The sequence below is a fragment of the Megascapheus bottae genome, chromosome 4 (assembly GCF_031878675.1).
Source record: "Megascapheus bottae isolate mThoBot1 chromosome 4, mThoBot2.hap1, whole genome shotgun sequence".
Lineage (NCBI taxonomy): Eukaryota > Metazoa > Chordata > Mammalia > Rodentia > Geomyidae > Megascapheus > Megascapheus bottae.
The window spans coordinates 11,932,694-11,953,419 of NC_143512.1; the positions used below are offsets into that span (position 1 = coordinate 11,932,694).

General features: G+C 41.0%; 1 protein-coding gene across 19 annotated transcripts in view; it reads right to left on the reverse strand.

The window, feature by feature from the left end:
• LOC150063974 (protocadherin gamma-C4) overlaps window positions 1-20,726 on the reverse strand; it is a 186,176-nt gene that overhangs the window by 45,202 nt on the left and 120,248 nt on the right. Inside the window, exon 1 of one of the 19 annotated variants that reach the window (XM_090331346.1) lies at window positions 18,018-20,578. The exons of the other annotated variants lie outside the window; for them this stretch is intronic. Coding sequence (XP_090187472.1) covers window positions 18,018-20,438 — 2,421 coding nt within the window. The 5' untranslated portion in view covers window positions 20,439-20,578. Of the gene's footprint in view, window positions 1-18,017; window positions 20,579-20,726 lie in introns of those variants that run through there. 19 annotated transcript variants of the gene reach the window in all.

Here is a 20,726-nt window from a genome sequence, read left to right on the forward strand (position 1 = left end):
ACTTCCCATGTTTTTCTCCCTTTTCCCCTCCCCCCAATCATCTTGTTTTTCCCATTACATTTCTTATTTCAAATAAACAAATAAATGAATATACAATATACCAGGCACCAAAGTCAGATACAGTAACAACATAAGATGAACCATAAGGGGGGAAAAAAAGAAAAGAAATAAGAACATTAATCACAAAGATAAACCTCTTGTTTCCATTGAACCTTCTGAAACTATGAACCAAATTAAGTCTCTACCCTTTCATAGTATTTTTGCTGGGCATTTTATCATAGTTAATTGGAGATGGGAGTACCACAGACTTTCCTGCCTGAGCTGACTTCAAACTGCAATCCTCAGATCTCAGCCTCCTGTGTAGTCAGAGAAAAGTTAACACAGAAGAGAAAAAATATAAAGCAAGCAGAAGGAAATAAATATAGTAGCAGAAATCACTAAAATTAAATAACCAAATGAAATTGAAATATAAATTTAAGGCTGGACTCTTGTGGCTCACATTCATAATCTTAGTCACTTAGGAGGCTGAGATTGGGAGATCATACTTCAATGCCAGGATTTGTAGAAAAATTAGAGAGACTCCATCTCCAATAAACTAGCTCAAAAGGCAGACTGGGGTGTGGCTCAAATGGTAGACTATCCAGAATGAGCAAGAAAGTGAAGAGAAAGTTCTAGGCACTGATTTCAAGTGTCAATACTAGCACTAGCACATGCATGTGCGCGCAAAATAAGCTCAGGGGCAGTGCCCATGCCCTGAGTTCAAGCCAGCACACACATACACACACACACACACACACACACACACACACACACATATAAACACAAATTTCCCAGAAAAACATTTACATGTAAATCTATAGTTAAATGAATGGGAAAAAGATACTCTTAACAAATTTCCCTAAGAGGACAAAGATTCCTTCAGAAATCTTCATTCTTAGCACATATCACACAGAAAGAGCAACACAAAATGAAAGAATCATAGAACAAATTATAAATGGTAAAACTAGGCTGGGTGCTGGTGGATCATGCCTGTAATCCTAGCTACTCAGGAAGCTGAGATCTGATGAAATCACAGTTTGTCGAAAGCGTAGGCAGAAAGTCTGAGACTCCATCTCCAAGTTAACTTTCAAAAAGTAGTGCTGGAGGTATGGCTTAAGTGGTGGAGCAAGAGCTGAGCAAGTGAGAGTGCGACACCCTGAGGTCAGACCCTACTACCTCCCCACCAAAAATTATAAAACTATACGCTGGAAGTGGATCTATGGCTCAAATGGTAGAATGTCAGCCTTGGGCAAAAAAGCTAAGGGCCAGTGCCCAGGCCCTGAATTCAAGCCCTAGTACTGGCACAAAAACAGAACAAAACAAAGTTAAATACATAATACATTCTGAATAACTCTCATAGCTGACTTTGACTTTTGAGAAGATCATCATCTAAGTTAAAGATGAGCAAGATACAGTAACAGACTGCTAAATGTAAAAGCATATAAACACATGAACACTCAAAATATTTAGTCACTAAATTGGCAAATTTAGTCAAAATTTAAGTGTGAGTAGCAATGCACATGACATTACTGTTTTGAAAAATGGTTTTATAGCTTCTTATAAAATTATTTATTTCCCATCATATGGGTGGGAATTTCTGCTTTAAAGTTCTTTTAAATTCTTTTAAGCATTATTATTATTATTATTATTATTATTATTATTATTACCAGTACTGGAGCATGAACTCAGGATCTACTGTCTCTTACCTTTTCCCACTGGTTCCTGGCATTCTATTTGAGTCTAGGCTTTTTGCTGACTATTAGAGATGATTCTCATGGTCTTTTCTGCCAAGACTGGCTTCAAATCACAGTCCTCAGAATTCAGCCTCCTGAGTAAGTAGCATTACAGATGTGAGCCATTAGCACCAGACTCTAAAATATTAACAATTTAACAATAAGTTAAAAATAAATGAGACCAGCCAGGGCGGTGGCTCACACCTGTAATCCTAGCTACTCAGGAGGCTGAGATTTGAGGATTGAGGTTCAAAGCCAGCCTGGGCACAAAAGGACCTGAGACTCTTATCTCCAATTAACCTCTAGAAAATGGGAAGTGGGGCTTGGCTCAAGGGTAGGGCAGTAGCCTTGAGCTGAAGAGCTCAGGGATAATGCCCAGGCCCAGGGGGCAGTAATCTTGAACTGAAGAAGAGCTCAGGGACAGTGCCCAGGCCGAGCTCAAGGCCATGACCCACAAAAGAAAGAAAGAAAGAAAGAAAGAAAGAAAGAAAGAAAGAAAGAAAGAAAGAAAGAAAGAAAGAAAGAGAATGAGACCACACAGGACCTGTACAAAGTTGTTTTATCATATTAATTCAGAATAGCACCAAGCCAGAAACAACTGAAGCTACTTCCATACAAATAAATAAAGCTATTTTCATAAAATTCAGTACTGCTCATCAATCAAAAAGGAATAAGCTACTGACACACAGAACAATGCGGATGAATTTCCTGAACAAAAGAAGGTGTACACAGAAGACCACATAGGATTCCACTTAGATATAAATCAGAAGAAGCAAACCTAATTTACAGTGACAGTTATTGCCTGCAGCTAGTTATAAGGGGAATCAATTGCAACATGTTATGAGGGACTTTTGAAGGTTATAGAAATGTACTATGTGCTTATTGTGGTGGTAACACAGATGTATAAAATCCAATAGTTCATAAGGATGTTTAAGTTTAAAAGGTAAATATGCTTCAATAATCCTAAGAAAAGTTAGAAGACAAAGTACAGAAGAATACATGAAAGCTGTCCTTACTTTATACAATACTACTAGTCCTAAAAATATTCATGCAGGCTGAAACTCTGTGACGCAATCTGGTGTGTGTGTGTGTGTGTGTGTGTGTGTGTGTGTGTGTGTGTGTGTGTGTGTGTGTTCTGGTCCTGAGGCTTCAACTCAGAGCCTGGACACAACATAGTTCCACTTTCAGGGTTTTTGTGTGTTTGTTTTTTGTCGGCTGTGGGGCTTGAACTGAGGACTTGGGCACTTCCCTGAGTCATTTTGTTCAACACTAGTATTCTGCCACTTGGAACCACAGCACCACTTCCAGTTTTCTGGTAGTTAATTGCATATAAGAGTCTCAAAAACTTTCCTATCCTGCTGGCTTTGAATCAGGACCCTCAGATCTCAGCCTTCTGAATAGCTGTGATTATAGGTGTGCCATCTGCACTGAGCTTCAATTTTCCAGCTGTTGTAATGAATTGGTGACAAGAGCCAGCTGGCTTCAAACCTCAGATCTCCTATTGAATAATTAGGATTACAGGAGTCAGCCACTGGTGCCTGGCGTTTTGAAGCTATTTAATAATCAATAGAATAAGTATGATTGTTCTTTGACCTTTAATTTTTTTGTCCAAACATTAAAAACTCTTTTACTATTACCTATAGGGTCATATGGAAATAAAACAACTCATTAAAACTAATCTTCATGTAATAGGGTGTAACTTTAAAAGTTAAGACCATTGGAAATTAAAGCATTCTATTCCTTTACAAACACAGATCAAGAAAAGCTTTGTGCTTGTTTCTTCTTTCTTGTAACTTATCAAAAGCAGCAGTCATCTTTTCTGTGTCTTTGCAAATTGCCACATTCCTTCTGAGTCTGGATTATTTTCCAACATTTATTTATTTTCTGAACTTTTAATGCTGTGAGATATCTCTGAGAGTTTCTTGAATATGAAGGTTTTGCTGGTGTCACTTTCTCTGGAACATCTTCATCCTTTGTGCCAAACTGCTTTTCCTCTTGTGGCAGCAAGCTTGCCTTTACTGAGCTTCTTTGGCTTTCTGTACAGGAGACTCATGGCCTATAATTTCCTCTATAACTACACTGATGTTCACTTCCAACTTTCACTGACAGCATTGTTGCTTTTTTTTTTATTAGCACATGTTAGCTATAGAAGGAGGGATTTCTGCACATATACACAACATATTTTAATCACAAACCCCTTCATTTCTCCCCTCCCCTGGCATTGTCATTTTTCTCCTTTGCTGCAGTTTTGCCTTTGCTGGTTAACTCCCTCTTGAAGTGGATGTGGTCTCTGAGCCTTTTTGCTTGACTAGAGCTCTACCACTTGAGCGACAGCACCACTTCTAGCTTTTTTTTGGCAGTTAACTGTAAGTAAAACTTTCATGGACTCTCCTGCCTAGGCTGGCTTCAGACTATGGTCCTCAGATCTCAGCTTTCTGAGTAGCCAATATTATAGGCATGAGTCACTGGCACCTGATAAGTAACTTTTAAACAATTATTTATTTTGCCAGTTCTGGGGCTTGAACTCAGGGCCTGAGCACTATCCTTGGGCTTTACTCAAAGCTAACGCTCTACCACTGGAACTACAGCACCACTTCTGGCCAGCAAATCTTGAACTCTGTAGGTTTGTTTTTCTCATATGATGCCACAATTCGGAAACTTCTGTGTGGTTTAGAATTGAGCAAAAGAATAAATATATTTGTCATCTTGGGGATATGTTTTCCCCTTTGGAAAAGAAAGCACAAAGATGAGTTGGGCGGGGAGTGGGGGGTGGCGGCTAAGGAGGGCCTGAGTTACAGGTATCAACATGTACTCATGATTTCAAGGGCATGTGTGATTTGCTCCAAACAGAAATGGATATGGTCATGTTTACACATGAGCTTCCTAGCTATGTTAGCTGAAAAGCTAAGAAACCGTAGCAACCCTTTGCAATGAGTACATATCACACCTACCTCTTTTTTTTTCTTTTTCTTTTCCCTAAATACTATTCCCTAGCAAAGAGCAGAGTATTTGGGGTGATTCAGTTCAAGACTAGAACAGAGACAGTATAAAATGAACATAGAATATCTTGTAACAGAGAGCTAAAAAGGGCGTAAGGAAATGATAAGGGTATGGGGAAAGGATGTAGACACTAGCTGGAAGATTTTTCTAATGTGCAAATTCCCTAACAACTGGAGATCAAAGTAAGAGTGACAATAAATGGAAAATAACTTAATGAAAAAAACACACGAGCTGTTCATGAATAAATTAAAGAAAAAGGAAAGCTCTTTCTTATAGCATAATGCCAACTAATAAATATAAAAAGACTATTATAAGTAGCCTTAGAAAATCATGTTTCTCCAAGTGTGGGTTAGACTAAATTTTATTTGTTTATTTATTTATTTATTTTACTTTTGAAAGTCATTGGGGTTTGAACTTTGGGCTTGGAAGCATGAGGAGGAACAGTGTTTGATTTTTAAAATTTGTCTTTTAAAATTAATTATAATTTATAATATTTATAACCAAAGTTTAATGAGTTTTATATAAGTCACCTATCAAGCTACAAAACACCTTTATATTCTTGGAGAGAAAGTTCTACCACCAATATAACTGGTTTTAACTTTTAAATGCTAAGGAACAATAAAGAATATTTAAGTTGGGGCCAGGAGTTTGGCCTAGTGGTTAAAGTGCTTGCCTAGCATGCATGAAGACCCGGGTTCAATTCCTCGGTACCACATGTAGAAAAAAGCCGGAAGTGGTGCTGAGGCTCAAGTGGTAGAGCTCTAGCCTTGAGAAAGTCCAAGGACAGTGCTCAGGCCCTGAGCTCAAGCCCAGGACTGGCAAAAAAAAAAAAAGAATATTTAAGTTATCTGTGGCCGTACAATTTTCAATGCTCACAATGTTAAAATTCTAAAGCATTTTTGTGATTGTTATAAAAATTTTTTTTTGCCAGTTCTGGGGCTTGAACTCTGGGCCAGGGCACTGTCCTTGGGCTTTCTCAAGGCTAGTGCTCTACCACTTGATCCACAGCACCAATTCTGGCTTTTTCTGTATATGTGGTACTAAAGAATCAAATCCAAGGCTTCATACATGCTAGGCAAGCTCTCTACCACTAGGCCATGCTCCTGGCCCCTGAATCTTTTATTTTACATATTTCTGCTTTGTTTTTTTTCTGTTTGTATGACAAAAATAGTTGTTTAAAAAAACAGACTAAAAATTTTCATGGAAGGCTTGATGGCCTGTGAAAGCCATAGGTTTGATCCCTAGCACCCAAACAAAACAAAACAAAAACAACCATTTATGGAGAGCATTCATTGTGAAACAATAAAATTTAAAATACAGCCAAGTATGATGCACTGTTTATGCCTGTAATCTCAACACAGAAGCAGTAGGGTCATGAGTTTAAAGTCAGCCTGGGCTACATAGAACTTAGGTGCTTTTTGTTTGTGTGTTTGTTTGTTTTTAATAGCCTAGTTATAATTCAAATAGAATTTCAGAGACAGAAGAGAATAGAACTTGTCTGAAGAATGAAATGGATATGAATTAGACACAGATAGAAATTGGGTGCTTCTCATATTGAAAAGAGATAGAAAAACAAATCAGGAGTCACTCGGCCTTGAACTTGAAAAAAACAATTCTATCAGAAGGTTTATCAAGCAAAGCCTTGTAAGGAATTACCTAACTGATTAGATAACAAATATCTAATCACATACTTCATATCTGCATTTACACGTGAGTCTTTCTTCAAATCTCAAATTGGACATACCTACAACTCAGCTCTTTTTCTTTTGTTTGTGATTTTTTAAATCACCGCTTTCTAGTCTTCCTTATCTCATTTAATGGTACCTTCACTTACCTAACTGCTTAATCTGGAAACCTGAAAGACAGTCTTTAAAAATATATATCTTTTGTAGTTCTGGGTTTTGAACTCAGAGCAGTATACTTGCTCTACCATACCCCAAATGTTTTTTTCTGTTATCTGTTGTTTTTTGGTTGGTTGTAGGGCTTGAACTCTAAGCCTGGGCTCCATCCCCGATCTCTTCACCTCAAGGCTAGTGCTCTACCACTACAGCCATAGTGCCACTTCTGGTATTCTGGTGGTTAACTGGATATAAGAGTCTCACAAACTTTTGTGTCTGGCTAGCTTTGAACTGTGATCCTCAGATCTCAGCTTCCTGAGTAGTTAGAATTACTAGGTGTGAGCCACCAGTGCCCAGCTGCTATGTTATTTTTAAAAAGTATGTTCTCTCTCTTTCTCTAGCCTGGGAAAGAAAGTCTGTGAGACTCTTATCCCCAATTAATCACCAAAAAGCCACAAGTAGAGCTGTGACTCAAGTGGTAGAATGATAGACTTTAACAAAAAAAGCTCAGGGACAGCACCTATGCCCTAAGTTCAAGCCTCAGGACAGACACAAAAGATAAAAATAAAAAGGGAAGAACATTTATATACATATACATACATATGTAATATATATATATATATATATATATATATATAAAATGAGCACTTTCCAATCACATAAAAGCATAAAATCCTTCCATTTGTGACAACATAGATGAAAGTGAAAATAATTATGGCAAATAAGTCAGATGCAGAAAAATAAATTCCACATTTTCTCAGTCATGTGTGGGAATCTAAAAATATCTCATCTCATAGAAGTTAAGAGTAGAATGATAGTTGCCAGAGGGAAGTAGGGTAAAGAAAGTCTGATCAGAACAAATTAAATTACAGCTAGATGGGAACAAGTTCTGTTATCTTATTGCACAGAAGGGCAACAGGGCAGCATACCTTTTTAAAAGCCAGGAGAAAGGATTACTTATTTTGTCCACCATGGAGCTTAAAGTCAGGGCCAAAATGCTGTCCCAGAGATCTTCAGCTCAAGGCTAGCGCTCTACCATGTTGAACTAGAGCTCCACTTGCAGTTTTCTGGTGGCTAATGTATTTTCTTGCCCATGGGCTGGCTTTAAACTTCGATCCTCAGGTCTCAGCCTTCTGAGTAGCTAGGGTTACAGGCATGAGCCACCAGCACTTGGCCCCTTCCTTCCTTCCCTCCTTCCTTCCTTCCTTCCTTCCTTCTTTTCTTCTTTCTTTCTTCCGTCCCTTCTTTCTTTGTTTCTTTGTGTTTTTTTTTTGTTTGTTTGTTTGTTTTGTCAGTCCTAGGGCCTGATTAAGGGCCTGGGCCCTGTCTTGTGTTATTTTGCTCAAGGCTAATGCTCTACCACTTTGAACCACTTTTCTCCACTACTTCTGGAGAAAGAATTTGTGAAAATTTCACCATAAAGAAACACTGAATGTTTCAGAAGATCCACATTTAAATATTAGGCAATCTACACGTGTCTAAACATTACAGGGTACCCCTAATATATTCAATTTTTATATATAATTAAAAATAATTTTTTTTTGCCAGTCCTGGGCTTGAGCTCAGGGTCTGAGCACTGTCCTTGGACTTTCTCAAGGCCAGAGCTCTATCACTTGAGCTTCAGCACCACTTCTGGCTTTTTTCTATGTATGTGGTGAGGAATTGAACCTGGGTCTTCGTACATGCTAGGCAAGCACTCCACCACTAGGCCAAACTCCCGGCCCAAGAATAAAAAATTTTAAAGTCCTATGAACTCAAAGCTATAAGACATAGTTGAGAGCAATTAAAAGAGCTCTAATTAAATGAAAATATGTACACCACGTTCGTGGATTGGGATGTCTCAACTCCCCACCCCCACCCCATAATTGAGCTACATGTTCAATTGCCATCTTGCTTTATCCCCTGGAAATTGATGTAATTTTAACTTATTTGGAAAGGTAAAGGATCCAAAATAATAAAAACAGTATTGACAAAGAAGAAAAAGCTTTAAGATTTACCTACTTGATGTTACAATTTACTATAAAGTTATGATAATCAAGAAAGTACATCATTAGAAGAAAAACAGAAAAACTGGTCAGTGAGAAGAGGGAGAGCCATATGTACCAATGAGATAATTTTTGGCAAGGGTGTCAGAGCAATTCAACAGAAAAATGTTTTAAATAAACAATACTGGAAAATATGGGGGGAAGGTGCTAGATCCCTACCTCACTTAATTGCTCCTTTTTTTTTTTTGTTGGTTATGGGACTTGAACTCTGGGCCTGGGTGTTGTTCTTGAGCTCTTCACCTCAAAGTTACCACCCTACCCCTTGAGCCACAGTGCCATTTCTGGTTTTCTGGTGATTAATTGGAGATAAGAATCCCTCGGACTTTTTAGTGCCCAGACTGGCCTTAACCTTGATACTCAGATCTCAGCCTCCTGAGTAGCTAGGATTACAGATGTGAGCCATCGCACCCAGCTTAACTGCTCCTTTAACCACAAGGAAAAGTATGCTTTAAGTAGGATAAGCAGGAAGGAAGTAACAACAGGTTAAATAAATGTACTTTGCTCACCAGAAATATTTTCTATTTTTCCTGAGATATTGCAAGAACAAGGAATTGCACACACCAACTTCCCTAAATGCAAGTGACAAATGTTTGTTGAGACACAAGCCTTTTCTTGTTGTCAAGCTTTAGCAGGCTACAAATAAGCATCAGAACCCAAGGGGAGCATACCAAATGATCTGATTTGCTGAATTCCTACAGAGACTCAAATACAACATAGCTTATACAGAATCCATAGCAATAAGGAAATCTATGTGAATAGTCAGATACAGCTTTATGAATCGTCTTACTATTTTTTTCCACGTGATTTACCACCAATTCTCCTTTCATAGTTCCATATTACCCATTTACGTAATATTGCTCTCCAGAGATAACCATTTCTTTTTCTTTCTTTTTTCCTGTTACATTTTAGATTGGAAGTTTCCAATTATGGACAGCGAAATATTTATATAATGATGAATTTAATTTGCCAAGGTTGTTCTGTAATTTTCAAAGTGTTTCTAAACTGCTAGTTTGGAGAAATGCTATGTGACATCTGGATCCATTTGTGCAACTGCTTGATTAAAAGGATCAGTCCATAGCCAGCACTGTATGCTCAAATTCACTTAAAGTATTTGAATTGGCCAAATTTCCCCAACCTCAAATAGGTAACAGGGAGAGAAGTTCTGTGTACTTTAGAGAAAGAGGGAAGGGACCTAGGTGGACAAACACAAAACAAAGCTTAGTTTCTAGAGGTGTGCATGATATGGTTTGAATCAAGGCCCCAAAGGCATGAAAGCGGGCCAGAGTTTGGCCTAGTGGTTAAAGTGCTTGCCTAGCATGCACGAAGACCCGGGTTCGATTCCTCGGTACCACATACCTAGAAAAAAAGCCAGAAGTGGTGCCGAGGCTCAAGTGGTAGAGCTCTAGCCTTGAGAAAGTCCAAGGATAGTGCTCAGGCCCTGAGCTCAAGCCCAGGACTGGCAAAAAAAAAAAAAAAAAAGCATGAAAGGAAGCACAGGACACTGAGTCATAAGTTCTGCAGGGGAACAAGGTTTATGTATAGGAATTTCCATGAGTCTTTATATATTGGCTTATTGAAAAAGGCTGGCTAATTTTATCAGACATAATGCATTTTTTTGCAGTCAGTCACTTTTCTCTAAGAAAATCTGTAGAGAGATAAATGAAAAACTCATGTGTAGAACGAGAATGGATAAGCAGTAACTCTGAGTTGTGAATGTGCATCTTTCATAATATAATGATCAAATTTTGTTCTTTGGGGGTCGGGGGGAAAAGGGTGGGTTGCTAGTCCTGAGGCTTGACCTCTGGGCCTGGGCACTGTCCCTGAACAACTTTTTGCTTAAGGCTAGCACTCTAACACTTGAGCTACAGTACCACTTCCAGCTTTTTCTATGATTTAACTGGAAATAAAAGTCCTACAGATTTTCCTACCTGGGCTGGCTTTGAACAGTGTTTCTCAGACCTCAGCCTCACAGACATGAGCTAACGGTACCCAGCTTCTCTGTACTTTTTTTTTTTTTGTGAGTCATGGGACTTGAACTCTGGGCCTGGGCACTGTCCCAGATCTCTTCTGCTTAAGACTACTGCCACAACCCCACTTCCGATTTTCTAGTGATTAACTGGAGATAAGAGTCTCATGGACTTTAGTGTCCAGGCTGGCTTTGAACTGTGATCCTCAGATTTCAGCCTCCTGAGTAGCTAGGATTACAGGAATGAGCCACCACGCCTGGCTCTGTACATTTTTTGTATCAATGCAATTTGAATATCAAAATAAAATTACAAAAGGTAATCAAATAAATATAAGATATATAATCAGAACATGTTTCCTGCCTAGGCAGCCCTAAATGCTATAGCTATCCGATGACACTCATATCACGCCCTATCATGGTCCCTTCAAGCTCATGGTTTCAATTATTTCTTATCTAGGGCCCTTTGGTGTTGACCAAAATGTTCTTCTCTGAGATCACTGAAAAATGCCCTGATGTTAGTGAAGCCCAAGTCCAGCATGGTGGTGACCCCGTGGAATAGCTTTCCACCTTCTTCCTTCTAGCCAGGGGAACCCTCCACACCTACCTCACTGAGTGCAGCCCTAGGCTGAAAAGCCCAGATGGCTGGCCTGAAGCATATGGTAGGACAGCCATTATGTCTTCAATCAGTGTCCTCTTCCATGACCTAACTGACCAAGTAGTTGGGCTCTGTGACACTTGGCACCAAATTGAAGAGGGTGGAGCTGTTGGACGCAATCATTGCAGTCGTTCACCAGCACCCTCCTTGTGCTTAGTATCAGGGAGCCCTGGACACTACCCTGCTGTGTCTGCTCACCTGGACTTGGCTCCAGGACCCTGGCTATGATGGGGTAGGGGAGAGTTGGCCATTGAGACCCAACTCAGAATCAGAGGCTCTCAGTGATTTGAATAATAGAAGCTCCCATGTGGACCACACAGAACGCATGCTGAAAAATTGGCTTTGCCTCTGTAATATGGTGGTTATGCTGGAGTTGAAGGGTGGCTTGCCCATGTAGGTCACTGCGATGGTGACATTGATCTACTATATGTTCTGTAGAAACTCTTACTTCTGGCTGGGTTAATTCAAAGATGTTTAATTTACTAACCCTCTTGCTAAGCTATGGAACATCAACATCACATTCTGAATTTCTATATTGATGTAAAAGACACCTAAAGGATTCCTAATGATAACTAGTGGTGAAAATCATGTCTGGGGTTATATCTTTTTCCAGTCCATCCTGTCACTCATGCATAAGTCTCTTTTCATTGTGCTGAGGCATTGCTCTAGAACTACCGCCTGAAACAGCAGAATGCACGATTCTGGAGTGATAAGGACAGAGAAAGATGTTTCTCATTGAAGTTATAACTAAACAGGCAATGATTGCTAGTGTAATCAAATATTTCTGTTAAATCATAATCCTGTGACTTTAACACATGAAGCTCAAGTTGTGATTTCTATTTCTTCTAGAGATTGGTATGTTTAACCTAAAAATCTTTTTTTTATTTTAATATTGTTTTTTATTGTAATTAATAGAAGGGTTACATTATATTCGCCAGATAGAAGGTACATTACTTCACAAACATTGATAATCCTTCTCATATTTTTGTCCCCATTTCCCCACCCCCATCCCTCTCCTCATCTTGTTTCCTCCCTTCCCTATCCTATTTCAAACAAACAAATAAACATATATACAATATACCAGATAACAAGACTGTAACAATATGAGATAACCAAGGGATAACCAAAGAGATGAGAAATAATATAGTATATTAAGAACCACAAAATCACACATTATATCTCTTGTCTCCATATCCTGGAGGTCCTTTCATTTAGCCTCATCCTATATGGCCTTATGTATCTATAACCTAAAAATCTTAAAAAAAATTTTACCCACATTCCTTTTACTGTTTCTGTGTAACAGTTGTGAGATGAACTATTGACTGAGTCTTCAGATGAAAATATCAAGGAAACCCCTAAGACATTTTACAAAAAATAATTCATGATCAAGGTATTTATTTTGAACTTTTGGCCATTTCCCTGGTGGTCAGCTTTGTAAAGTAGATTAGGCCAGGTGCTAGTGCCCTACACCTGTAATCCTAGCATTCAAGAGGCTTCACTTTGAGGACTGCAGTTTGAAGAGAGCCAGAGCAGAAAACTCCACGATACTTATCTCTAGTTAACTAGAAAAAAAAAAAACTAAAAAAAAAACAAACTAGAAGTAGAGGTGTAGCTCAAGTGGTAGAGTGGTAGCCTTGAGCAAAGAAGCCAAACAAGAGTATGAGGACCTGAATTCAAGCCCCATTACACACACACACACAGACACACACACACACACACACACACACAGACACACACACACAAAGATAGACTAGAAAGTTGACTTTTAGTAAGTGTTTGATATAGAGGAAAAGGACATGTGAAATCAGTCTGCATGCACTATGATTCTTTTGCAAGAAATCACCTTCTAATCATAATTCAGTCCAGACATCTTGTTGAACAATTGGGTATGCAAACTACTGTTTGAAATGTTTAAAAGACAATATGAACTAAGACATTGCATATATATATATGTATATATATTATTACTGGTCATGGGACTTGAATTTAAAGCTGTGGCACTATCCCTGAGCTCTTTTGCTCAAGGCTAGCACTGTACCCCTTTGAACCATAACGCCAATTCCTAAGACACTATATTTTGTACTCAATGGTAGATTTTTTGCCATTCTCAGGGCTTGAACTCAGGGCTGAGCACTGTCCTTGGGCTTTCTCAAGGCTAGGGCTGTACCACTTGAGCCACAGCATAATTTCTGGCTTTTTCTATGTATGTGGCACTGAGAAATTGGACCCGGTCTTTATATATGCTAGGCAAGCACTCTACTACTAGGCCAAACACCCATCCATATAGTAGATATTTATGTGAGTTTCTCAAAGAGAAATTACAGTAGTATCAACATCTTTTCATATAGTAAGATTATTTTGATTAAGTCAAGGGTCTAGCCAATGACATTCTTTTTCGCATTTCTTTGAAACAAAGCCTTTTCCATATATTATACAGAAAAAATTTCTTTCATTAAATATTATTTAAGTTACTTTTTTCATAGGCTCTCATTTGCCATCAGTATTTTAAGAATGTCATAACCAAACAACAAAAAAGAATGTCATAAACAGTATGCCCTATTATTGGTAAGTTTGTATTAGATATATTTCCCAAAACAGAACTCAAAATGTAACATCAGGAAGTAAATCTGACTTTCCTGAGATAGGAAATCATTGGTTTGAGCAATGTGCTTTCAAAACTAAGTATTTTGTTTTGTTGAACTTGGTATCTTATATGAGAAAAAGTGGATTTTCCACCAAAAATTACTCAGTTTATGTTCAAAAACTGTTACTTGTCACTGAGAAAATCCCAATACAGTCCACTAAGAACCCATTATTCTTCTAAGTCATTTATGAGTTGCAGGGTCTTAGCAAGATTTTTAGGCTAGTGATGTTTCAACTTCCTCTAAAAGAAACAGAGTGGAGCCAGTCACTGGTGGCTCATGCTGGTAATTAGCGACTCAGGAGTCTGATATCTGAGGATCATGGTTCAAAGCCAGCCCAGGCAAGAAAAATCCATGAGATTCTTATCTCCAATTAACCACCAGAAAAAGAAGTGGAGCTGTGGCTCAAAGTGGTAGAGTACTAGCCCTGAGCACAAAAGCTTAGGGACAACATCCAGGCCTTGAGTCCAGGCCTTACAACAACCCCCATCGCCGCCACCACCAACAAAAAATAGTTAAAGAATGTCTACTGGTAGATTACATTCCATTTCAATCGAGTTATAATTGCCTAGTTATAGCTGAACACTTCATTCTTTGAAATTAATGCATGCCAACCTGCCATAATATACAAGACGACAAAGCAAAGTCCTTGCAACTCTTTCATTACTGGAATCAGAAGTGTAAACATATAAGCTCACTATGCAGTTACTCTCAGAAAAAACATCAGCAAATATCTAACTACCATCATCCACCCTAAATTTCCTAAAGTTACAAATGAGCTTCAACTCTCATGTTACCAAACCAGAATATCTCCTCCAACCTTCAGTCTTCAGCGGTCAGTTTAAATCACTTAAGATCCCATTAGAGATGACTGTTCTTTCAAATTACTAAGATACAGAGCTGGAGACATGGCTCAAGTATTAGATCACCTACCTAGCAAGCTCAAGGCCTTGAGTTCACACTTCAATATGGCAAACAAAAAAAGCAAACTATAAAGTTTCATAGGAGCCCTGACACTATGCAGAGAAAAATGAACCTTCACAAAATTATCCCATATAGAATAGTCTTTCTCCTTTTCTTTGGTCTGAAATTGTGACCTCTAAATTAAAAATGTGCCTAGCACTTAAGTTTTTTTTTTTTTTTTGCCAATCCAGGGGCTTGAACTCAGGGCCTGGACACTGAGTTTCTCAAGGCTAGTGTTCTACCACTTGAACCACAGCACCACTTTTGGCTTTTTCTGAATATGTAGGTAGCAAGGTATCACAGGGCTTGCTTGCTAGGCAAGCACTCTACCATTAGGCCATGCTCCTGGCCCCAGTACTTTAGATTTTTTTAAAATTAGCTTCACAAAAATTTAGAATAGCTTTGTTCTCACCCACAGATATCCCGTTGTGAGATGTGGAGACCTATACTGTTCATAATTACTTTTCTCAACACAATATAAAATATATTGACTCTGGAAACATAAATCCTTTTTTTAGTCAACTGACAGAAAATGGCAACTATTTAATTAAGTACAGATGAATCAGGGCCGGGAGTTTGGCCTAGTGGTTAAAGTGCTTGCCTAGCATGCACAAAGACCTGGGTTCAATTCCTCGGTACCATATACATAGAAAAAAGCCAGAAATGGTGCTGAGGCTCAAGTGGTAGAGCTCTAGCCTTGAGAAAGTCCAAGGACAGTGCTCAGGCCCTGAGCTCAAGCCCAGGACTGGCAAAAAAAAAAAAGTACAGATGAATCAGATGATTTACATATTATCCCTAGTCCCATCATACTCTTTTCAATAAGCTGTTATCTCCATTTTGCTGAAGCTCAAAGAGGTTACAGGTGATACAGTTAGGCATTATCTAAGTGGTGGAGCACTAGCCTTGAGATGAAGAGCTCAGGAACAGGGCCCAGGCTCAGAGTTCAAGGCTCATGAGTGTGGCTATTAGATCCAAATAGTATAAGAGAGAGGACTCAATATTTGCATACCCAATGCTATGGACATGGTACTGGAAATATAAACACAACTACATAAGACATAAAAACCTATGACTCTATAGACATGATGTTTTATTTTATAAATTAATATGTATCTATGGTATATAAACCCTTAGCCTAATTTTGATTATGTTCTAAAAACTAAGTGCCAGTGATTGTATATAGAGATTCCCTTCTTGAACACTCATTTGTTAAACATGTCATTTGACATATGATGTAAAAATCAAGGTTAATAAATTCTTTAATAAAAAAGTTACACAAGTAAGTTGGGTGCTGATAATTCACATTCATACTCTCAGCTACTCACAAAGCTGAGATCAGAGGATCACAATTCAAAGCCAGCCCAGGCAGGAAAGTTCATGAGACATTGATGGTCTAACTAACCATCATAAAGCAGGCAGTGAAGGTGTGGCTCACGTAGTATAGCATCAGCCTTGAGCAAAGAAACAAAGCACAATACCTACTCCTGAGTTCAAGCCCTATCACCAACAAAAACAAAATATTGTACAAACAGAATCACATGATCTATGTTTTTTCCTTCTAAATCTTGGTTGTCAAGAAGCACAGTGATAGGAATTTTGGTTAAGAGCACCTGCTTCATCTTAGAGACATTTGGTTGTCTTTCATTCTCTAAGTGGTTTCTAATCTCATCTATAAATGTGCATTTGAACTATTATATTTTTCAAAGATAATCAGCAATGAGTAAAAGAAAAACATGATTTATTGCCCCTTGATGGAATTCACACCAAAAGAAACCAGATAATGCTTTCTCAAGAGCAATACAGTTCTGTGCTCACTTTCTGTTAAACATTTTACTGCAAGGTAAACAAGGAACTGGGGAAACACAGAACCTACGCTTTCTAAAAATTGTCCATGTTTGTAAAAGTGAGGAGAGAATTAATGTAGGATGTAAAAGGAATTATTGCAAAATTTATGTCAGTATTGAAAATGCCCACAAGATACATTAAAAATGTTTAAGTTAGGGCTGGGAGTTTGACATAGTGGTAGAGTGCTTGCCTAGCATGCACGAACACCCGGGTTCAATTCCTTGGTACCACATGCTTAGAAAAAGCCAGAAATGGTGCTGAGGCTCAAGTGGTAGAGCTCTAGCCTTGAGAAAAATCCAAGGACAGTCCTCAGGCCCTGAGTTTAAGCCAAGGGCTGGCAAAAAAATGTTTATTTCTTCAAAGGAATTCTCAATGATGTTAAGGTAAACAATAAGTTATTTTGTCATTATTTGTAAGTTCAAAATGTTCCACAAAGTCATTGGTATCAGTGCAGGGAAAGTAAGCAAAACAGACATTTAACTTTATTATGTATTATTTGTTATATCTATCACACCTATACTGTATCATTAAATTGTATAATAATGGCAATTCTTTATGACAATATATACATGATATAAAAAAAGTTGTGAGTTTTTGGCAGTTGAATGATTTAAAAACCTGAAATGACTTAGGGTGCTCAGTAACTATAAATGCATATATCCCAATGACCAGAAAGAACTAATGTCCTTTAAAAGTGTGTTTCCCAAGCACACATTATGAAATTTGCTAGTGATCACAAGCATACTGAAAAGCCAAGGACAAAGCTCTGTGATGGAGGGCTTTCTTAGGATTGATATCCCAGGGGGGCAAACCCACTATTTTTCTAGAAGTTGACTCGAATTTTCATTTATACTTTCTGCAGAATTAGATTGCTCCTTTCTAGAGAATTGTGTTCTTTCTCGCTTGCATTTGCTAGGCAAGCCATCTACCACTGACCTACACTGCCAGCTCTCCAGAATAATAAATTAATAAATAAATGCTTGACACAAAGTGCTGCATGTCCAATAGGAGAAAAAAATAAAAATAGACAAAGTTGATAAATTAAATCAGAAAATTATAGCAACAAATTATAACAATAATACGATACAAATGATAGATTAGTAATTTGAGATACGATTTTGTGTAATAGTTATATGCAAGGCCTGAGAAAAGGTTCCTGGTGTTGCTGGGGGTGTCTGCCATGTGTATAAATATATTGGGAAGTGTGATTAATCCCAACTACCCACGAATTATCTGTACAAAGGGATCTTTTTGGTGCAAGCTCAGAGGAGAATATTTGATAAGGACTCACCTGAATCAAGGCATGATTATCTTTAGATTCCCCTGACACCAAAAGAGGCTCGCTTTTCTCACAGCTCCCCTGGCTGAGCAGCGTGTCTGCATAGTTGGGCTGCGGGAAGATCAGGTGACTCTTTCTGGAGTCAGCTGTGAGCGAGACCTCGTGCGAATAGGTCTGCAGGAAGGCGCGCACGCCGTCCACGCCCACCAACGGGGCGGCGGGCGCGCCAGCCAATCCGTGCCCGGCAGCCCCTAGCGCGCGCAGGGAGTGCCAGCGCCGCAGCCGCAGCGCCAGCAGCGCGATGACGAAGGCCAGGAAGACACAGGAGACCGTGGCCACAGCCACCACGAGGTAGAGCGTTAGGCTCGAGGCTTCCGGGCCGGCAGGGGACTCTAGACTGCTCAGATCGGCCAGGACGTCGGGAATGTTATCGGCGATGGCCACGGTGAGCGTGACAGTGGCCGAGAGAGGGGGCTGGCCATGGTCCTGCACAGCCACCACCAGGCTCTGCTTGAGAGCATCTCTGTCCAGCAGGGCCCGCGCCGTGCTCACTTCGCCCGTGTGCAGCCCCACCACGAAGAGCCCCGGCTCGCTGGCCTTGAGCAGGCGGTAGGACAGCCAGGCGTTCTGTCCCGAGTCCTTGTCCACCGCCACCACCTTGGTCACGAGGTACCCGGGCTCTGCGGAGCGGGGTGCCAGCTCCACGCCGGTGGAGCCGTCGGTGGGGAAGGTGGGGTACAGGATCTCGGGGATGTTGTCATTTTGGTCCACCACGAACAGGGTTAAAGAAACGTTGCTGGTGAGCGGCGGGTCCCCGCTGTCGCGCGCTATCACCTGCAAATGGAGGTCTCGGAACTGCTCGTAGTCAAAGGATTGCAAGGCGTACAGGACACCGGTGTCCGAGTGGATGGACACGTAAGAGGACACGGGGGCATTACGGAGGGTGTCCTCAGCCAGGGAATACGTGATTTGGGCATTCTCGTCACTGTCGGGGTCATGGGCCGTCACCGAGATGATGGAGGCGCCTCTAGGGTTGTTCTCTGGGATGTACGCTGAATAGGAGGCCTGGGGGAAGATGGGCGAATTGTCGTTGGCATCTGCCACATTCAGCGAGATGAGCGTTCGGGTCGCCAGGGGCGGAGTTCCTCCGTCGGTGGCTGTCACCGTGATGTTGTAGCTAGGAACACGTTCTCTGTCTAAGACGGTGTCGGTGACTAAACTGTAGTAACTCCCGTAAGATTTCTCTAATTTAAAGGGCAGATTCCCTTGAATGGAGCAGAACACTTGTCCGTTTTCTCCGGAATCCTGGTCATTTACATTTAAAAGCGCAATCAGCGTCCCTGTGGGCGAGTTTTCGGGAACGGAGCTGGTGAGTGAGGTGATGGTTACTTCGGGGGCGTTGTCATTCACGTCCAGAACGGTGACCAGGACTTTGGCCCGTGCCGAGTACCCTGCGGAGTCCGTGGCCTGCACTTCCATCTCGTAGAGCCCCGCTTCCTCATGGTTCAGCTCCCCAATTGTTGAGAGGGTCCCTAAATGACTGTCTAGCTTGAAAACCCGGACCGCCTTGTCGTCCACGTACCGGAAGGAGTACGCCACTTCTGCATAGGCTCCTTCATCTGGGTCGGTGGCGTTCACCAGAAGCAGCTGGGTGCCCACTGGCGCGTCCTCGGGCACGCTCACGCGGTACTCGGGTCTAGCAAACGCCGGGGCGTTGTCGTTGGCGTCGAGGACTGTCACGCGGATGCGCGCCGTACCCGTGCGCGCAGGCTTTCCTCCGTCCCGGGCCGTGAGGACCAGATGATGCGCGGCCCTTTCCTCGCGGTCCAGCGCGCTTTCCAGCACCAGTTCCGGGGACTTGTTTCCATCCGCTCCGTTTTGCACCTCCAGGGAGAAGTGAGTGTTGGGGCTGAGCTCGTAGCTCTGGAGAGAGTTCTCCCCGATATCTGGATCCCAGGCGTGGGGAAGGGGGAAGCGCATCCCGGTGGCTGCGTTTTCGCTCACTTTGATTTCTAACTCACTTTCACGGAAATAGGGGGCATTGTCGTTAATGTCCCTCACTTCTACTTCCACCCCGTATATTTTCGCTTTATCCTCCATGAGGATCTCTAGGTTTAATTGACACTTGACGGTGCCCATACAGAGCTCCTCCCTGTCGATCCTGCCCGCGGTGATCAGGCTGCCACTCCGCGGGCTCAGAGCGAAGAGGTGAGCCTTACCTCTGGAGAGGAGGCGGACTCCGCGCTGCGCCAGCTCCCGGGGCTCCAGCCCCAGGTCCCTGGAGATGTTGCCCACCCGAGAGCCTTTCTCCAGCTCCTCCGGAACCGAATAGCGAATCTGGGTGCATGCCGCTTCCCGCAGGACTCCGAGCACGACTCCCAGCAGGACCAGCCCTGAGCGGTCTCGCTGCAGTTGCGCGGGGATCGTTATCATTTTTCTCGTGGGTAAGGATGATGGTGGTGGTGATGCTTATTTTCCAGTTTCGCCCTTGACTGCTGAAGCCAGGCTCAGCTCTTGGAATCGGACGGCTGCAGAAGGCTAGCTGTTCTCCGTTCTCTTTTCTCGCAGAGATGTGCGCGTGCGAGGCTAGCGGGCTCTCCGTCTTTTTCTCCCCATTGGTGAACAGCGGCGCTCAGAGTCCTAACCAATTACTGCACAATCTTCAACTCCCCGAGAAGATTTTGGGTCTTTATACCTTAAATAGCTCCACCTACCGTCTCC